The 21,502-nt window shown below is 43.2% G+C and overlaps 1 protein-coding gene across 2 annotated transcripts in view; it reads left to right on the top strand.

Annotated features, from left to right (window-relative positions):
- Nucleotides 1-21,502, top strand: part of FBXO27 (F-box protein 27) — a 52,021-nt gene that overhangs the window by 14,455 nt on the left and 16,064 nt on the right. Inside the window, exons 2-6 of one of the 2 annotated variants that reach the window (XM_082264478.1) lie at nucleotides 5,817-6,181; nucleotides 12,570-12,644; nucleotides 12,856-12,967; nucleotides 13,043-13,138; nucleotides 19,863-20,001. In XM_082264478.1, coding sequence (XP_082120604.1) covers nucleotides 5,848-6,181; nucleotides 12,570-12,644; nucleotides 12,856-12,967; nucleotides 13,043-13,138; nucleotides 19,863-20,001 — 756 coding nt within the window. In that variant the 5' untranslated portion in view covers nucleotides 5,817-5,847. The remainder of the gene's footprint in view (nucleotides 1-5,816; nucleotides 6,182-12,569; nucleotides 12,645-12,855; nucleotides 12,968-13,042; nucleotides 13,139-19,862; nucleotides 20,002-21,502) is intronic. The other variant, XM_082264479.1, reaches the window with a different exon arrangement.

The following is a 21,502-nucleotide window of genomic DNA, read 5'->3' as shown; positions in this document are numbered from 1 at the left end:
CCTCTTTCTGCTTTCATCTTTTCTCTTTCCTTTCTCTTTTCTCTTTCTCTTTCTCTTTCTCTTTCTCTTTCTCTTCTCTTTCTTTCTCTTTTTCTCTTTCTCTTTCTCTCTCTTTCTCTCTCTTTTTTTCTCTCTCTTTTTTTCTCTCTCTTTTTTTCTCTCTCTCTTTTTCTCTCTCTTTTCTTTTCTCTCTCTTTTTCTCTCTCTCTTTTTCTCTCTCTCTTTTTCTCTCTCTTTTTTTCTCTCTCTTTTTTTCTCTCTCTTTTTTTCTCTCTTTTTTTTCTCTCTCTTTTTTTCTCTCTCTTTTTTTCTCTCTCTTTTTTTCTCTCTCTTTTTTTCTCTCTCTTTTTTTCTCTCTCTTTTTTTCTCTCTCTTTTTTCTCTCTCTTTTTTTCTCTCTCTTTTTTTCTCTCTTTTTTTCTCTCTCTTTTTTTCTCTCTCTTTTTTTCTCTCTCTTTTTTTCTCTCTCTTTTTTTCTCTCTTCCGCTCCTCCCCGACTGACATCAGCGGCAGTGCTCAGCCCCGCCCACTGGAGCTGTCAGCCAGGCAGAGGAGAGAGCCGAGGGGTCAGCTGAGCGTCGGGAGCCGCTCTGATATAAGTACAGATCGGCACATTTTTTCTATAAAAGACACAGGGACCCTTATTGGTATATTGCAGAGGGGATTAGATGACTTTATATAAGTTGCTTAACAACCACTTTAAGGATTTAGGCTGGCCATACATGTTCAACTTTTGTTGTACAATTTTCTGTTAGATCTACCACAAACCACATAATGTGAGGTCAAAGCTAAACAACACATTCACTTGTATCTAATTAGGCAGGCCTTTGTACTACATACTTGAAGGTAAATTTCAAGAAAATTGGACAGAAAATTGTAAGAAAATTGGATCATGTATGGCCAGCCTTAGAGAAGATCTGTAAAGAAAAGTGGACCAAAATCCCTCCTGAGATGTGTGCAAACCTGGTAACCAATTACAAGAAACCTCTTACCAACAAGGGTTTCTCCACCAAGTACTAAGTCAATGTCTGATTTTACTCACTGAACTGTCACTCAATTTATGACATTTTTATCATGTTTTTTTTCCTGGATTTCTGGTTGATATTCTGTCTCTATCATTTAAAATACACCCATGATAAAAAATTATAGACCATTCATTTTCTTTGTAAGTGGGCAAATTTTCAAAATCTGCAGGGGATCAAATAATAATTTTCCCCACTGTAGTGCCATATCACTCACCTGAATACACATCCAACACATAGAGAAAACTGAAGGAGTTTTTATGCATGAGAGTTCAAACTCTGTACCACCTAGTCAATATTTTATACCTGGCTTTTGCAATCTCTTTGCTATTTGCTATATTTCTGTTTTCACTTTGAAACAAGGCAGACAAGTTCCGCCAGTCCCAGTGCAGGTTGCTTCTTTTGGGTGTGGCTGTCTGGAGTCTGTCCTTTCAGCAGGGGTCTTAAAGGAGTTGTAAAGTCAGAAGGTAATGCATTCTTTACATTAAGATAACCTTCTCTGTGTAGCAGCTCCCCCAGCCCCCCTAATACTTAACTGAGCCTCATATCTCTCCAGCGATGTCCACGAGTCCCTCGGCTGCCCGGGACTCTCCCTCCTGATTGGCTAGGACACAGCCGCGGCGCCATTGGCTCCCGCAGCTGTCAATCTAAGTCAGTTAGCAAATCAGGAGAGAGGGGCGGAGCATAATGGCAGCTCGGTGTCTGTATGGACACACGGAGCTGCGTCTTGGCTCGGGTGCCCCCATAGCAATCTGCTTGCTGTGGGGGCACTCCATAGGAGGGAGGGGCCAGGAGCAGCAAAGAGGGACCCAAGAAGAGGAGGATCTGGGCTGCCCTGTGCAAAATCAACTGCACAGAGGAGGGAAGTATAACATGTTTGTAAAGTCTCTGTTTTCTTTGTTATTTAAAAAAATTAAATAAAAATAAAAAATCACTTTAATAGCAGTATTCTGAATGGCTGGCAGTCTGGAGACATGCAGGTGTTGGCTTTCTAATTCCACAGGTTAGGTGGCCTTTGTTGGCAGATAATGGTATGGTATATACTACACTTGAGTAGGGTGATCCTAGCCATTTTTAGGGAATTTGTCGTAGCTGTATCTTTCCTTTTTAGATCTAGATGTGACTATTCTAGGCAGGGTGGATAAAATTAAATGATTTAAAAAAAAAAAAATCTGATTTTTTTTTTTTTTTTTTATATATTTTTTTTTGAAGGCCCCTTTCACACTTATGCGACCTAAAAGTCATGCGATTTTACCGCAATTTCTTTTTATTTTGACTGGACTTGAACCAATGCCTATGTCTATGGACCTCAAAACGCATTAAATTTGGCCCAAAGTTGTGCAGGGACTACTTTTGAAGTCGTACAGATATTAACGGTACTCACTGAAAATCATGGAGTATGACTTCTCATGCGACTTTGCAGTCCCAAGTCGCAGGACAAGTCACACAAGTGTGAAAGAGGCCTAAATCTGTTTTTTTTTTTTTTTTAATCAAATTTATTTTATTAAAATGCTTTTGGAGTAAAAAATCAATCTAAAGATAGTTTTCTATTTAAGATACATTATTAATTTAGTTTATTCAGCATGAAATGGAGCTTAGTTTCGTAGCATGAGCTTGTATATTCTGCAATATTTACATTTTTGGTAAACTCATTGAGGCTCGGCTCACATTGGTGTGATGCGGGAAACCTGCAAATCCACTGCGGGTTCCTGCATTTCGCACCCGAATCAAAGGCAGTTCACGCTATATGCGAACCGCTGGGAGTGTCAATACAAAGATTAGTTCGCATATCGCAGTGCGGACTGTCAATTCGGACAGAAATCGGATCGCATGGGTATAAACGGCCATGCAATCCGATTTTGGGTGCAGACCAAACAAAGGGTCCTGTATGAGTTTGGTCTGAATGCAATGCAAATTCAGCCATACAACCTGTATGGCTGAATTTGCATCGCACAGACATCGCATGTGATTTGCACAGCAGTGCTGTGCAAATCACATGCGATACCTGTCATCGCTACAGTGTTAACCGGCCCTCGATGAATGCAAGCTAAGATAACGTGCACTGCATTGATGCATTCACACAATTTCACAGTAACCATGAGATAAAACAAAGTTCAGGAATTTTTCTTTATCCCATTGTTTTGCAAATCTATGTACACTACAAACTGTATGATTGAATCAGTTCTGATATTGCTGGTTTACTATCGCTTCTCTGCCTTTTGGCTAAGATCAAGTGTAGTATCTGTTCTTATCAGTTGGTATGGAACCTGATGGTTAGTATCGGTGGGGGCCGAAATGAACCAGGGCACTCCGGAACTACCGGGGGACTGGGAAGTAAGCCACACCAGAGAAAGCCGGATGGGTCCATTGCCTTCTGATTTGAATGGGTCCGCCCCTACCAGTTTGAAGGGAGCGAGAAAACTGGATTGGTTCCATGGCCAGTTAGTACTGCTCCTGGATGTGATTGGTAAGGAACGGCGGTGGCGGTGGGGGAGCCTTTCCTCCTGGGTTGAATCTGGCCTTGCAAAAGGCTTGTCCCCAGTTGAAGGTAGGTTCTCCCTAAGCTGTCCAAAGTTCTGATGCCTCCTGGTAGGATAGGGCTACACTCGGTCTGGCCTTTGGGCCGGGATAGAAAAAGCCCGTAGTGTATGTGCCCCTGGGGTGGCAGCCCAGGGGTGCCTTAATTCTCACTGGTGAGGGGCAGCTCGCCTTGAGTTTTTCGGCACCATGGTCACTGCACCTACGCACACTTTTTCAGCACCTGCCTCTTGGGCAAGGCCTTTTGGCTTCGACCAGAGGAATTTTTATTCCGGCCGGAAGGCCTGCCTTTGTATTTTTCACTTAGGCACTAATTCACCTCTCCACTTCCCCTTCCCCACCTTTTTGTTTGTCTGTATTTTTCTTTGTAGTGTGTCACTTCACTTCACTTTCACTTTCACTCTTCTCTTCCTGCACGATGAGTACGGTGTGGGTCTCTGGGCCTACCTTGAAAGTCTTGGGAGGGGGTGGACATGGCCTTTTGGCTTAGTTCGCCCTCTCTCATGGAGTCTCCCTTCGGGGGAGCCCTACCCAGTACTTGGGGTGGGCTGTTTCGGCAGTCCCCCTGGAGAACGGGGTTTGCCAGGTCTCGGCCAGGCAAACCATAGGAAGTACCTCAGTCCCTGTCAGGAGTCTTGCGCCCCGGGGGATCAAGGTATAGGTCCAACCTCTTCGGAGGCCAGACCATTTTCGCACACCCTGTGCAGTTTTTGTGTGTTCACGTTTGCGTGTGTGCACTTTTTATGCACCGGGTGCTAAGTCTTTTTGAGTGTGATTCACACGCTTCGGGCTAAAAAAAAAAAAAAAAATCGCTGATTTATTACAAATAATAAAGACTCTAACTACCAGTAGGAATAAGTCCTTACGTTTAAAGAGCACCTGTCATTTCAGATCCATAATTGCAGTGCCTTGTAACAGGCATCCACTCACCTGTCGCCACGTCCCTCACCTTATGTCACTGCCACATCAGCAGCTGTCCCAATAAAGTGAATGGGACGGTCGGTGGGTCAACAGCGGGTCAGAGGAGGAGCTGCTGCAGGACAGAGATGACAGTTACTCTTTAAAAATTATTTATTATGGTCCGACCGCATCTGGAGTATGCCGTCCAGTTCAGGGCACCGGTCTTTAGGAAGGAGGTGGGTGGCACAGTGGTGTAGTGGTTAGCACTTTCACCTAGCAGCAAGAGGGTCACTGGTTCAAATCCCAACCACGACACTACCCGCCTGGAGTTTGCATGTTCTCCCTGTGCCTGCGTGGGTTTCCTCCAGGTACCCCGGTTTCCTCCCACACTCCAAAGACATGCTGGTAGGTTAATTGTATCCTGTATAAAAAAATAAAAATGTCCCTACTGTGTATGTATGTGAGTTGGGGACCTTAGATTGTAATCTCCTTGAGGGCAGGGACTGATGTGAATGTACAATGTATATGTAAGGCTGCATTCACATGTCAGCGTATGGATCACGGGCGTAATCGGCGCGATTCCGCCCGCGATCCGGAAATCATTGCAAATCGAGGAACGCCTGTGCGTTGCCCGTGATTTGCAATAGCACCCCAAACGCTGAGCGATGTTGCCGCGATTTCCGCCTGAAAGTTTTTTTGAATTTGCCGCCGAGTACCTGGAAGTGATGTCATGACATCACTTCCGGGTTTTTTACATGGAGACCCGATCAGAGCCGAATGCCGCTTTGATCGGGTCTTCTCTTCGGTGGCCATGCAGGTAGGATGCCCGGGTCTCCCGGTGGGACGGGAGACCCGGGCTAGCCGTGGATGGCGGCGGGAGACGTCCCCTCCCGCTCCTTGCAATGACAGCCGAGTGGCTTCTCAGCCGCATCGGTTGTCATCACCAGGCAATCCTCATCATCGGGGAAAGTTCATATCGGCCTTGCTGATAATCGGTCAATCCCTACTATTGACAGTAAAACACACACATTCATCAGAGGTTGAACTGGATGGACTGGTGTCTTTTTTTTTTTTTTTCAACCACACTAACTATGAGTTGATTCAAATCAAATCCACCCTGATTCTAGGCACTCTTCCAACCCACAATTAGTATAAACAGGCTCATTAATCCAGTGGGCCCATTTGCAGCTCTACAGTTGGATTGCAAGTCTGCCCCCACTGAGTGAAGGTTGTAACTGGATAGTCATGTTTATGTACACTAAATTATAAAAAGTTTGCAATCTTCTTGTTTTGTACCTAGATAAGAATTTGGAGTTCTTCTTTTCACACATATTTACATGCATATCTTTTGTCACAGGGATCACTGAGTACCTGATTTAAACGTTGGCATGGGCCAACAAAGCTCCCATCAGCAAGAGCTACCTGCAAAATATACTTCCTTAAGCAACTTTGTATATATTATGGATTTAGATCAACTTCCAGATGAGGTGCTACTTTTGATCCTCAGCTATGTGCCAGCAAGGGACTTGGACTACTGTAGGTGTGTGAGCCGTCGTTGGAAGTGCCTTGTTGACTCTCCCACAATTTGGAGAATAAAATGCCAGCGGATGAACAGAAGGGATGTGCTTCACGTGGCAGATATGTGTCAAAACACTCCCTGGAAGAGACTCTATATGGCAAAACCCTTCTCCAGGAACTTGGTGCACAATCCTTGTGGTTCAGGTAAGACGTTGAGCTAAAGTGGTCAAGTCTTAAATAGGCAAGACAGCGGGGGGTTGATGACACTACCAAGAAAGGCCACAAATGATGTCTTTGCCCATCAGAAACAAAGCAGGCTTATCATCCTGGATGTCTACCTTCAGTGTGCATTCTCAAGAAGCTCAGGGTCCAAGTCAAAATCATGATCTAGTGTATTACGTATATATCTCTTAAAGGTTCTATTAGCAAGTTTTCCCTTTTGGTTAAATGTGAATGTGTACTGTAACCTTGAAGACATTTTCACTACTCATCCTAAGTGTCGGCAACATACCCCAGCATTGGGCAACTCAGTCACTGCCTGTCACTCGCATATGCCATTCATCATCTTTGCTCTGAGATTTGACGACAGTTTATATATGTGATAAGAAAATTATACTCTACTGTAGGCTCAAGGTCTCTCCTCTCCCTAGGCTGCGGAAGCAAGCTCTCCATAGTCGTGGATCCCCAGGCATCCACATACAAGTTCTCCAAAACAAAAAAGAGCTGCCCGCCTTGAAAGCCACTGTAAATTTATTTTAAATTGTAAGGATGCAACATTCAAAGTCCTCGCGGTGCAATGGCTAGTGGCGCATCACTGGCTCTTAGTAATAGACTCTATGACTAAGCACCAGTGATTGAGGGAAATGCATCAGGGAGCCACTGCACCAGGCGGACGTTGAATGCGTCATCCTTATGAACAAGGTGAACGCCAATTCACATAACCATTAGCCATGTAATGCAAATTAATAACTGACCCAGACTCAATGGCACCATGGCAAATGGATTATGTAAATTAGAACTAGGTGGCTTCACAACCTTTATATCTTGCCTCATGTTCTAGGACAGTCGACATCTGCCTAGACACGTTCCAGGACAATTGTATTAAAGTGGAGTTCCACCCTATTTTTATACTTACCTCCATCTTCTCGCTCCGGGTCACCTGAAAAAGAAATGGATAATCGCATATTTTTTTTTTTTTTACTTACCTCGTAGCGAAGAAAATATACTTACCTTACTTCCTTCTTCCTCCTTCCTCGGCCGCGGCCCGTCGTCACTTCCTGGCTCTGCAATGATTCCTGGGAGCTGGACGTCATAGCTCCCAGGAATCATTGCGCCTGCACCGGCCCCGACGTCAGTTCCGGGTCGCGCGCGTCATCCCCTTCTAAACAGCTTCTGGGCATGCCCAGAAGCTGTGGAGGGATGACGCGCGCGACCCGGAAGTGACGTCGGGGCCGGCGCAGAGCATCGTGGGACCAAAGAAGGCGGAAGAAGACGCCGAAGAGGACGCGCTGGCTTCAAGCTGCCCACATCTGAGATGGCAGCGCTGGACAAGACGTTTGCAAGGTAAGTATTTGTCCTAACAGGTAAGTGCAACCCGGGACAGATCAGAGGCTAGCCATTGTGGAATGCACTAGCCCTGACTGTCCCGGGGGTATTAAAAAAAAAAAAAAATCCAGGGTGGAACTCCGCTTTAAGGCAACTGAGTTACCTGTGTGGGTATAAATACTTAGCTATGTTCTTGATACTCGGATTAAAGAGACCCTAACGCCAGACCATTCATTTCACCAAACATTTTTCCATGAGATTATATGTTTATTTAACCACTTGACCCCCGCTCACATTGCTGCTACTGCAGCATAGTGGCTCGTTATCGTCCAGCGACGTAGACCTACGTCGCTGGACTCCTCCCCCTGTAGGCGGCGCTGGCGCGCCGCCGGAGGCGCGCTCCCGCTGTTTTCAGTCACAGCGGGAGTCGGGCCAGGGGAGGAGCGGCCGCTCTTCCCCGATTGTCGGGGAATCGAGTGAGGAGATCCGCCCACTTGTGTAAACGGAGCGGGCGGATCTCCTAAGTGACAGGCAGGGACAGATCGGAGTGTTCAGCATAGCTGAACATCTGATCTGTCCTTGTGTCACACAGTCACCACCCCCCACACATGTCAGTAAGCACCAGGCATACATTAACCCCTCCCTCTCCAATAAAATTAACCCCTTCCCTGCCAGTGTCATTTTTACAGTAACAGTGCATATATATAGCACTGATTACTGCAGTAATGTCACTGGTACCCCCAAAAGTGTCAAAAATGTCAGTCAAGGGTCCGATCTGTCCGCCGCAATGTCACAGTCCCGCAAAAAAAATCGCAGATCGCCGCCATTACTCGTTAAAAAAAACTCCAAAAATGACAGAAATCTTTCCCTTAGATAGTAAACGCAATAACTTTTGCGCAAACCAATCAAAATATGCTTATCATGATTTTTTTTACCAAACATATGTAGCAGAAAACAAATTGGCCAAAAATTTTTAAAAAATTAGATTTTTACATTTTTTGGGGGGGGGAATTTCATATAAAAAATTTTTAAAAATATTGTTATTTTTTCAAAATAAATGCTCTTATTTTTTTGTTTATAGCGCATGATCAAAAAATCGCACAGGTGATCAAATACCACCAAAAGAAAGCTCTGTTTGTGGGAAAAAAAGGACGTAAATTTTGTTTGGGTACGGCGTCGCACGACCGCGCAATTGTCAGTTAAAGTCGCACAGCGCCGAATCGCAAAAAGTGGCCCAGACGTAAGACAGCAAAATCCTCCAGTGGTAAAGTGGTTAACATGTTTTAAGCGTGTTATTTACTTGTAAAAGCCTTCTTTGTGTAGACATGCAAAAGCATGGTGACTGTTGCTGGGCAATTCCATTTTCAGTGTGATGTCAGAAGACCCAGCAGACTTAATGTTGTCACTCAAGTGACACTTTCTATAGTATTCCCTCCTCCCCTGGGGGGCTACATGAGAGGTTATGTAGAGAAGGGAGGGGTGGAGGAGCTGGGCCAGCGCAGAGAGTAATTAGACACTCCTGGAAGAAAAGAGGGTTATGACTTGCAAGGAGGGAAGGGCTGTGCTCAGTGGTGTATTTAGGTTTTGTGCTGCCCTAGGCCTGACTAAACTCGTGCATCCCCTAATTTAAATATGACCCACCGCTTCCTGTCAAGGCCATGCCCCTTCCCAATTAAGACCCACCCTGCCATCTGTAAACCACACCCCTTCCTCTCTAGGCTCCTCCTTTTGTAGCATGCATGGTGAGCCTTAAGCTAGCAATATTCTATACAATCTGATTGTACAATCTTCTTTTTAGCTACCGTCAGATGTGTAGTACAAGGGCCTGCCTGATTGGATACAGAGTAAATGTATGTTTAGCTATGTCCTTGTATTACATGGTTTTGGTAAATATAAAGGAGAATGTCAAATCTGATTTTTTTTTTTTTAATGTTGGGTCAGCTTTATGGAGATTTTTGGAGAAAGGGAAGAAGGGATGGATGGATGGATGGAAGTAGGGGGTGAATGAATGGAAGGAGAGACGGAGAAATTTATGGATGGAGGAATGAATGGAAGGAGGGAAGGGTGGATGGGGGGACAGATGTATGGAGGGATGTGTGGAGTGTAATTAGCATTCACACACTGACTTGGTTTTCTCCAGACCGGCTTCTCCCCCCCCCCCCCCCCACTGCAGAAGTGGACTTTAGTGAACACCCCCGGACATACCTCTCGCACAGGGATCGGTTGTCCTTGCTGGGGGCTGCTGCATCTCTTGGAGGTACACACCCGTTCACTGTTGGATTCCCTTGCCTGTCTCTTTTGTCAGATGAGGGAGCTGGCTATAGCCGCAGCCATAGTAGGTGTGGGGAAGGCTGCAGGTGTGCTTGAGTCCTCCCTATACTCTTCCATAGGATGTTGGAGGGGAGAGGCATCAGGACTTTCCCTTCACTCCCAGTCCTGGAAGATCCTAACGGGTCACCACAGACTGGAAGACATCCTGGAAGATCCAGGAGAAAGGGGTCGGTCACAGGGTATTATTCCTGGTAGGCAGAGGAGAGTCCATGTAGGCATCCTACATTCTTCTCCTATAGGGGGACACATCCTGGGTCTCTCAGATAGGAACCCACTTAGATCCATGTCAGCGGTGTCAATGTCAGATGAGGAGGTGCCTGATAGTTCAGGTGTATGGAGGGAGAACAATTTTGGTAGAATCTGAGAATACTTAACTGCCCTTAGAATCTCTTGATTTCCAAAATCCCACTATTAATACATCATAGATAATAAGATAGATAAGTGTCAGTCTATGAGTGGGCAGAAGGAGCGGGGAAGTGAGAAGCGAGGAGATCCTGGAATATACCTACAGTGTGAGGTGCGATCAAGGCCGGCATGCTTTAGCTTTACAGTCCCTTTATCCCCTACAGCTATGATAGTCTGCCTGTTGTAAAGACACGCCTGCAGTAATTCAATACGAAAATGCATCAAAAGTGACGTCAGGACATTGCCGCCGGAACCAGAAGTGCCCATTCTGCCATCTTGAGCAATGGATTTTTGTGTATACCTGCCAATGTAACCATTTTAACAATAATGATTGTAATTGAGTGGGGATTTCTGCACTGTGAGTATATTTTATTCTTCCATGTCCTGATATTTCTGACATATGGCCGATTGAGGAGTTGCAGATGCTGGAAGAGCAAGTACCCAGGAGTGGTTGAGAACTTTTATCACCTAACCCTGTGACATAGGGATTCACTTTGGTAAGGTGTTCTGGCATTTGGGAAAGATGCACTCTATGATGAATATATACAGTGCATCTGGAAAGTATTCACAGCGCTTTACTTTTTTCACATTTTGTTATGTTACAGCCCTATTCCAAAATGGATTAAATTCATTATTTTCCTCAAAATTCTACAAACAAAATGCCATAATGACAACGTGAAAAAAGTTTGTTTAAAATATTTGCAAATTTATTAAAAATAAAAAACGGAAAAGTCCCATGTACATAAGTACCTGGCCAATACCATCCCTACAGTGAAGCATGGTGGTGGCAGCATCATGCTGTGGGGATGTTTTTCAGCGGCAGGAACTAGGAAACTAGTCAGGATCGAGGGAAAGATGAATGCATCAATGTACAGAGACATTCTTGATGAAAACTTGCTCCAGAGCACTCTGGATCTCAGACTGGGGTGAAGATTCATCTTCAAACAGGACAATGACCCTGAGCACACAGCAAAGATAAGAAAGGAGTGGCTATGGGACAGTTCTGTGAATGTCCTTGAGTGGCCCAGCCAGAGCCCAGACTTAAACCCGATTTGAACATCTCTGGAGAGATTTGGAAACGGCTGTGCACCGACACTCCCCGTCTAACCTGATGGAGCTTGAGAGGTCCTGCAAAGTAGAATGGGAGAAACTGCCCAAAAATAAGTGTGCCAAGCTTGTAGCATCATACTCAAAAAGAATTGAGGCTGTAATTGGTGCCAAAGGTGCTTCAACAAACTTTTGAGCAAAGGTCATGAATTCTTATGTACATTGGATTTTTTTTGTTTTTTTTATTTTAATAACTTTGCAAAGATTTCAAACAAACTTTTTTTCACATTGTCATTCTGGAGTATTGTTTGTAGAATTTTGAGGAAAATTAATGACTTTAATCAATTTTGGAATAAGGCTGTAACATAACAAAATGTGGAAAAAGTGAAGCGCTGTGAATACTTTCTGGATGCACGGTATGGTCACAGGTTGGCACATTTGGAATTTGGGAATTGTAAGCACCTTATAATTATAATATGTTACATGGTTTGTATGGATATTGCACTATTAAAATTTCTTAATTGTGAGAAACACCCATAAGAGGAAACTGCGATCTACTGGAATGAGTTTGAGGAAGACTTTGTTTGGAGTGATATGAATTTTATAAATTTTGTCTGTTAAGAATTCAGGCAGAAGGGGTTAGGGAATGGGAGTATTGGTGATACCACTGCATGGTGTTATATAAGGGAAATGTGAGCACATATTTGAACTTGTGTAAATGGTATTTCACCATGTAAGTTTTTTTTTTTTCTTTTTTTGGGGTACACATAAGGAAAAGGAAGGTTTTTTTATTTTTTTTTTGAGAATATACTGAGGCATTGGGATTGATACATTTTTGCTGACCCAATACTAATATATGGGCCAATCAATCTGTTAGAGTCTGGGGGATTGAACTTTCTGGATATACATACCTGAAAGGGGACCAAAGTGGATTGTTTTTGAGTATTTGAAGCGCTCGACAGTTTAAAAATGAAGATAATCCATAATGATTCCTCTGCAGCTATTCTAATTTTGCATTTGTAACAAAAATGGTTTGGAATTTGATCTCTACAGTTAGGAAATAAGCCTCTCCCCCTGATTTAGAGTTTGATTCTATGTACTATATTCTTTGAGAGAGAACGGAAATATCCATTCATACCTGGGAGCCCAAGGACAACCCCCCTTCGTCATATGGTAGTACTCCCTTTTAGTCTTGCTTCCTCCTGCATGGGTGAGGGGGTGAGGTGTTATCCTGTATTATCTCTCTATTTCCTGTCCCTCACAGGTGGGCCATTTGTCAACTGTGCAGTCATGGGACGTAATGGAAGAATATTTTGTGGAAAGGACATAAGCACTACTAGTAAGCATTTCAAGTGTCTTACTTATCTTGAATATTTAGACTGGGAACAGGATCTCTTTAAAGCCTGACTCCATCCAAAAAAAATGTTTTTGGGATAGAGAAGGGAAGTTTGTTTGTGACCACACTGGGAAAATATTCCTTTACTTTGCTGCGTTAACGTAAAAAGGAATTTAGCCTTTTGGCATAAAATTTTTTTCACTTCCATTTCTAGCACTATTGCAACATTGGGACATCAAACATGGAGGAGATGGCTGGGCAGTAGAAAGGAGCCGCATTGAGTTAGAAGGTGCAGAGAGCCAGACCTGCTTTGTCACCTCCTATGGGTACGTTTTTTAGCTCACCCTTTTATAAAACATCATCCAGAACCATCTCTGACCCTTCTGTATGTCTCTACACAGATGGTGTGAGAAGCAACAGATAATAGATCTGGTGAAGGAAGGGTTATGGGAACACTTTCTGGATGTTCACCAACCACCCATCTGCATTTCTGATTGGTAAGTTTTCTGTCTCCTATGTTAAATTATTTCTCTTTATCTTTTTCAGATTTAAAGCCCATCTCTTGGGATTTTTTTATTTCCCCTGTGTCCGCACTGTATGGGTTAACTACTTGTGTTTTTCTAGTGAGTACAAAGCTTATACTCACCCTATCCTCTGATCCTCCAGAAAATGGTGCTCCCCATGTCCAGCGATGGATGGTTTCTGGTCTATTCAGTGTGCTCTGGGTGTGATGGGGGGAGGTGGAGCAGGAGCCACAGGGACCTGTCTTGTTCTGCAAGGATCAGAGGATATATCGATCATTGTTTTGTTCTTCATAATCAACACATGTATTAATGAGCCCTAAATGAGCTTTAAAATAAGCTGTCACTAACACATGTCGCTGTGGATTCATCCTCAGTTGAGAGCAGAAGCCCTGAAGTCAATCAAACGCCTGCCCTGTATGAACATTGGAAAGTAATTGGGTGGTAAGCTTGAGATGAGACTATGAAAATGGACATTGATAGTACAGTGTCTGGTAGGAATGTACCTGTAGAGTGGAGACCTAGCTGTGATAAACTTCAGTCTAGGCACACTTCTTAATGAAAGCGGAATTAAGCAATCCAGATCACAAAGGCAGAGAGTCCGCATTGGGGTCACAAAAGGGTCAGTTCAGGCGAAAGCGAATCGGCATCAAGGTCACAAGCCGGGGCTGGTGAAGGTAGCAGAGGATCAGCGTCGGGGTCACAAGCCCAGGTCAGTAACAAGCTGCAATAGAGGGATCACTGAGCAGCAGGCAGGATTATGTGAGAGCACAATAATTTGGCAAGGAAACAGGAAGGATTTAAATAGCTGACCAATCACCCTGATTGGCCACATGAGATCAAGATGCAGATAACTTATTGACACTGCAATGCAGAATTGCAACTCCAGTGGTAGAAGCAAAAACTGGAGTGGCAGAACAGACACGTCATGCTCCTGTCTCTAATGCCTCGTTTCCACTGAGTGGTACGGTACGGTTCATTTGAGTACGGTACGGTTCGGTACGGTACACATTGCGTTTCCACTGCCAATAGTACCCTTTTCATGATAGGCGTGGTGTAGCTGGTCACAGCAGGAAAGCTGTGATAGACGATTCTCTGTCAACCAATCAAAGTTCTGCAGAGTGTAGCTCCACCCAGTTGGTACGGGTCTAATGTGCTTGGTACCCCAACGAAAGGGTACCAAAAAGTGGTACGGTACGGTTCGGAATTAGGGTACCATTCATAATGGAAACGGCATAAATAGCGTACCGAACCGAACCGTACCAGAAAGCTCAGTGGAAACGCGCCATAAGAGACCAGATTTCAAGACCCGGCAGACTCAGTGGAAACAAACCGTGTGATTTAGCAGTTTCAAAAAACCATTCCATTCTGGGCACGTCCTGGGAATAACTGTCACATTGATTGTGCTCTCAGCACAGATTGTGAGATATTAAACGCCTGATTCGTTACTGGAAAGTCTCATATTAAGGCTGTAAGAGTGTGCGTATTAATCGCTGCATAAATAATCAGCACTTAGCTTTGCAAAGTACCCTTACACAAAGGGTACAGGTATTGACTCCATCCAATATAGGTGAACTCTAGAATAGCCCAGGAGGATATACCTACATCATATTGGTACCAGAAGTGGTTACTTCACCATATGTTCTTTATCTCCAGTTTTGAGGCACACCTGTTTGAGTTCTTGGGATTTGAGGACAGTTACTTACCCTTGGACAGCCACTGTGGAATCTTTTTTTCTTCACAAGTGACGAATTGGTCCATACATCTTTTCAGGACATACACCCACCTCAGGATTAAAGGTGGAACTATCAATCCCAGCTAGTCATCTTATACCATCCATGATCATTGATCCATCATCCTCATTCTCTCCTGGGCCCATTCTTCTTCACCGCTTTCTTGCCCTTTCCTTTCTCCTCTGTCCTCCCAGCTCAAGCACCCAGGGGCTTGCCATCGGGGGTATTCCTAAAGCCTCGTACACACGATCAGATTATCGAACGATCTGTTGTCCATTTTTTGTGGTATGCTAGTCTGATGTGGAAAGTGAAGAGGTTATTTTCATACGAATTTTCCCATACGACAGAATTCTACTTCAGAAGTGATGTCATGTGTTGGATTGCTTTGTATGTGTTCTTTCGTCTCTGAGCATGCCTAGTCTTGCTCTTAAGATTTTTTTCCGTCGAAATCTGTACTAATGAGACGAAAATCGGACGTTGTTTTGATGGGACGACAAAAATTATATAGCCTGCACATCAGGATTTTGTCAGCCGAAAAGTCGGAGTCGGCTGTCGAAAGCACCATACTTACAATCCAAAAATCGACAGATCGGTCGTTGGACGAATTTTCCCTACCGATTTTCTTATCGTCTACGGGCCTTTACTCTACAAATTCCTAATTGCAGATACGGCAGTTTCCGTAGGAATCCCACCCGATTGCAAGATACACCTGGCGTCCGGACACATTGTTTTTAGTATGTTTTTTTTTTTGTTATCTTGTTCTGTTTTTGTGTTGTCCATGTGCATGGTGTCACCCTTACCACATACTTAGTTATTTATGGCTGTAACCAGATATCTTGCTTACCATGGTTTGCACATTGTTGCACAATAAAGCTTTACAAATTTTGGTACTCCCCTCGGTACTATTATTTCGTCTCCCATATAGCTTTCTTTTTACTTCCACTTTAACCTTTATTTTTTTTTAGTTTATTTAGTGTGCTATGCCGGTACAAAACAAATTCCAAGAGAGACATAACAGGTAGAGGTTACATTTTATCAGTCAAAAATTTGTTTAAGCACTGTTTACACAGGTGCTACGTGTCATTCAATTTCACAGTTCCAAATTGTATGACAAGTCACCATTCATTGCCGGTGTAACGTGAGAATTACCTACCCCGTGAGAAAAACCTACCCTCGTCACTTCCGGCCAGGAACAGCTGAGCAGCGCAGCAGTGCGCATGCTCACAGCCCCGGATACCTAAAGGAGCAACTGAGGAGCAGACTAGTGCGCATGTGCACTAGTAAGAAAAGATCACGGGGTACCGTGAAAAAAACCTACCCACGCGGCGGTTAAATAAAACAGCTGGGCTGCAATAGGAGTCATCTCCACTCCTGTCCCTGACACTTCCCTGATCAGGGCTAGTAAATATAAAAGCGGCTGGTGGCTCCGTGATTTATGTTTTCATACACCCGCCGCCGCTTTTATATTTACTTGCCGAGAGCAGGGAAGTGACAGGGACAGGAGCGGAAATGACTCGTATTGCAGCACAGTTGTTTTAATGTACCCGCTGCATTACATACAGTGCCGTACACCGGAAGTGACGAGGGGTAGGTTTTTCTCACGGGTAATTCTCACGGAACACCGGCAATGAATTGTATCCTCCTTTATATACCTGGGAGTTGTGACCCAGTTACCTTTTATCCTCGTACATTAGCAATAACTTGTGCCCTCTGCTGACTTAGCTGCAATTACAAACCAAGCGGTGGATGGATCTGCCTTTGGATCTCATGGGAAGGGCCAATTTCATCAAGATGATTTACCTCCCTAAATTTCTTTATGGCCAACTCACCATGTAAAATTCCCAAATCAATTTTTAAACGTATTGACGCAATCTGCAGAGCAATCCTGTGGAGTAGCCGTTCACCCAGAGTGGCAATGGAGACACTGCAACTCCCTGCCTGGCTGGCGGGACTGGCATTCCATAACTTTTACCTATACTATTTGGCATCCCAGTTGGTTCCCATTCATGATTGGCTGCACCAAGATTCGACCAATGCCTGTACTACTACAGAGGGGGCTATTGCCTCCTCTATGGAAACTCTCCATATTATTATGTATATATATATATATATATAGGGGGCGCACTCCGGATATGTCACTGCTAAATACATCCCTATCCCTGTTTCAATATGTAGTGGCTACAATTTCCCAAGACTCATGGTCCACATCCCCCAATAGTCCATTATGGTTTAATACCAATCTCAGAGAGTTCTATGTTTTGCCTGACCCAGGCTATTTTAGGGGAGGTAAATACCTGTGTCACCTATATACCTCACAAGGGTTCAAATCCTTTCACCAGATGCGGGCGGACTTTGATTTACCCCGTACATATCTCTTCTATTATTATCAATTAGACATGCATTGCGTGTGCAGTTTGGTTCATTGGATAACCCTATTCAGATCCCTCCCATGGAGAAAATGCTGAGACACCCTTACCCTGCTAGGCTTATTTCTATGTATTATGCTGCTCTTATTGCTGATTCTAACTCTAGATTCCAAACTGTGCAGGCTAAATGGGTAGATATGGATATACTCACAGAATCAGACTGGTCTGAATTCAGTGATGCATATGGTACTTCAGTGATATCCTCTAGAGCAACTAGAGCTGCACGATTCTGGCCAAAATGAGAATCACGATTTTTTTGCTTGGAATAAAGATCACGATTCTCTGTGTAACATCTTTTACATTATAAAAAAAATTGGGATAACTTTACGGTTTTGTTTTATTTTTTTTATTGTTTTATTCATTAAAGTGTATTAATTGCGTTTGAAAGACTGCTGCGCAAATACAGTGTGACATAAAAATTTACAACAATCACCATTTTATTCTGCAGGGTCTCTGCTAAAAAAAAAAAATATATAAATGTTTGGGGGTTCTAACTACTTTTCTAGGAAAAATAAACTGATTTAACTTGCAAGCAAAAAGTGTAGGAAAAAGGTTTAGTCTTTAAGAGGTTAAACTTCCTTCCTCCGGCAGAGGGAAAGAAAAGATACAATGTAATCATTTGTGTTTACAGTTCAGTGGGAGACTAATGCTGATAGGCTTTTGCGGGAGGCTATTTTTTTTTTTTTTTGACAGCTGCTCCCTCACAGCAATGTAAAGAATCGAGCAAGTGTCATGTTAAGATCGTCAGGGGGAGTCAGTGAATCGCGATCTCGATTCTGTTACGATTAATCGTGCAGCTCTAAGAGATCGCATTATACAACTTAAAATTGTCCATTCACATCTCACTCCTGCTAGACTTTTTAAGATGGGATTATCTCAGTCGGCCAAGTGTTTTAGGGGTTGCGGTCGGGATGCTGACTTTCTCCACTGCTTCTGGAGGTGTCCTTTAATCCAGGAGTTCTGGAGAGACATAAACTTAATTTCATCTGCACTGGGCCTGCCAAACATTGTGAACCCCAAAAACCTGTCTGTTGGGTATCTTTGGGGATCTGGCCATCCCTTCTAGTGCTAAGAGATTGCTCCGCTTTCCTTACTTATGCAAAGAAGTCCCTACTATTATGAAAGGATCAATCTCTTTGACAAGATCTCTGTGGTTAAAACTGATCAATGACTCCCTTCCGCTGTATAACATACTTTTGAGACTAGGAAAAGAAATAAAACATTTCACAAAATATGGGATCGGTGGATTGCCTGTCCTTGACCCTTACTCCTGAATTGCCACGAGTATAAAAAATGTGTTTATACATCACTACCTATACGTCACACTTTGACAAATGGCATACTTGCTTATGGTGAACCTGTGTACATTCTATGTAATCACTGACTGTAAACTGCACATAGGATAACCTTGCAGGGGAGAGGAATGAGAGAGAAATTTGTTTATTGATGGGGGTTTTTTTTTTTTTTTTTTGAGTGTTGTTGTTTGTACATTGCACACTGCGTTGTGCTAGTGTTGTGTAATCTGTTTTATAAAATTATTAAACATATCTTTAAAAAAGTGGAGTTTATTTACTAAAACTGGATATGCAAAATCTGGTACAGATGTGCATGGTAGCCAATCAGCTTCTAACTTTAGCATGTTCAATTAAAATGGTTGTAAACCCTTACATATACCCAGTGCAGTGACTGGCCTGTCTGCGAGTTCAGGAAAAAAGGGGGCAGAGAGCTGAAGTTACACTCTGCAGAGCTCAGTGAGGAGGGTTCTGAGAGCTGATTGGAGGAAAGTTACACCCCCTCCCCCTTCTCAGAGGAGTAGAGCGGAGTCTGCCAATAAGCTGGAGGTCCCTCCCCTGTCCCAATTTTTCTCTTGGTGTCAGGAAAACGTGTCAGAAGTAATTGATGCTGATAGCAGAGGAATGGAGCAGCAGACAGAAATGACACTCTTAATTGAGACAAGTACACACTACAGAAGGATATGCTTTGTTTATATTTCATGTCCGAGGTTACAACCACTTTGACAAAAAAGCCTGGAAGCTGATTGGTTTCTATGTGGAGCTGCACCAGATTTTGCACTCTCCAGTTTGAGTAAATGAAGCCCAATGTATTGTATAACAGTGCACTACATCCTACCAAAATTATTTCTTAACCTTTTTTTTAACATGGTGGAACCCTTGAAATAACTTTCAGGTCTCAGGGTACCTGTTATGTTATACAATATCCAAAACTCACAGAACATTTAGCTTGATGGCTGCTGGAAAGCATGCTCCTTACATTTGTGGTCATTTTGATAAATCCCCCCTCTTACAGACCATTTTTTTTTTGTAAGGTTACTTATCTAAGATGCAGAATTGCTCATTGCTCAAGGAACTCTACCAATCCCCGGAGGAACCCTTGATGGCAAAGGCCGATCTTTTTCTGTGATGAGTTGGGCTTTAACTGTATGCTGTGCTTAGCAGTTTGGCTTGCACTTACTGTTCATGTACTTTTTTATTTTTTTTATTGTTTTTTTTTTTTTTTTTTTTTTAATGCCTTTCCTTTTAGGTATGGTGGGCGAAATGACTGTGGCTGTGTGTATAGTCTAAAGGTCCAACTGCTGGCTGTTGATAAGATAGCTGTTCTTCAAGAGTTCGCCATAAGACCGGATCCTATTCCACAGTGGAATGATGAAAAATACACCCAGGTCTGTGCATGGAAATATACTTTAACATTTTGCATGAGTTGCGTAACGTCATGGTGGTGCATTGTTTCTCAAAATATGCTTTGTAGAAGGAGGAATTTTGAGTTGGTAAAATGTGACTTGGTCACATGACCTTGGGAGAAGAATGGCACTGTGACACAATATTCATGACACAGGCATGTACAATGCTATTGGCTGAGACACTGATGACACCAGAGGGTTCCAAATCGTGTGCTCTCCTGAATTTTAGTGGCAGAAAATCGTGGTGCCACCAATACAGCCCATTGGAATGTCTACCCAGACCTAAAATGTAATGCTGGTTTGCAATGCAACATGTGATCCGATGATTAGGGATACAGTTTGCTACCAGAAAAAAATTACTTTAACTACTTGAGGACTGTCTTGTAATACCCCTTCAGTAATACCCTGGCAGTTTTAAGTGTTACTGGCAATTGGGTAATGAAACACTGTACCAAAATCTAATTTTATGTAATTTATTTCTTTTTTTCTTACACAGGTTACATTTGGTGGTATTTACCCTTTCCCGCCTGACCTGTTGTAATATGACATCCAAGCAGGAGCACCATTATCCTGGGGGATGTCCTATTTCAGATGTATACCTTAGTTTGTGGACTCTAAGCCCCCCGTTCACATCTGGCAACAGCACTGTCTGAATTGGTGCGATGCCAACTTTGCTGTGCCACGATTCCCAAAATAGTTCCTGCACTACTTTTGGGGACTTCGGGGGTGATTTAAATAGACATCTGTGCATGAACCCACACAGATGTCTCTCAAATTGCCCCCCGAAGTGGGACTGAAATGTCGATTTCAAGGCTAAAGGTTAGACATTTTTTATCTTTAAAGTGGTTGTAAAGCTTAAATATTTTTTACCTTTTAATATAGTTACATAGTTAGTCAGGCTGAAAAAAGACACATGTCCATCTGGTTCAACCAAAAAAAAAAAACAGTATTGAAAACCCAACCATACAATCCCATGTACACAATCTTATACCCACAGTTGATCCAGAGGAAGGCGAAAAAAACCCCCAGCAAAGCATGATCCAATTTGCTACAGCAGGGGAAAAAAATTCCTTCCTGATTCCCCCAAGAGGCAATCGGATATTCCCTGGATCAACTTTACCTAAAAAAGATTTTAGTACCCATTTTATATTATGTACACCTATGAAAGAATCCAGGCCTTTTTTAAAGCAATCTAGTGAGCTGGCCAGAACCTACTCTGGAGGGAGTCTATACCACAGCTTTTAATGGTGAAGAACCCTTTCCGTATTTGGAAACAAAATCTGTTTTCCTCTAGACGTAAAGAGTGCCCCCTTGTCCTCTGTGTTGACCTCAAAGTGAACAACTCAACACCAAGTTCACTATATGGACCCCTTATGTATTTATACATGTTGATCATATCCCCCCTTAATCTCCTCTTCTCAAGAGAGAATAGCTTCAGTTCCTCTAATCTTTTCTCATAGCCGATTCTTTCTCTCTTTCTCTC

Source organism: Pelophylax lessonae (assembly GCF_965119305.1).
Source record: "Pelophylax lessonae genome assembly, chromosome: 7".
Taxonomy (NCBI): Eukaryota; Metazoa; Chordata; class Amphibia; order Anura; family Ranidae; genus Pelophylax; species Pelophylax lessonae.
This window is presented reverse-complemented; position numbering and strand designations above follow the sequence as displayed.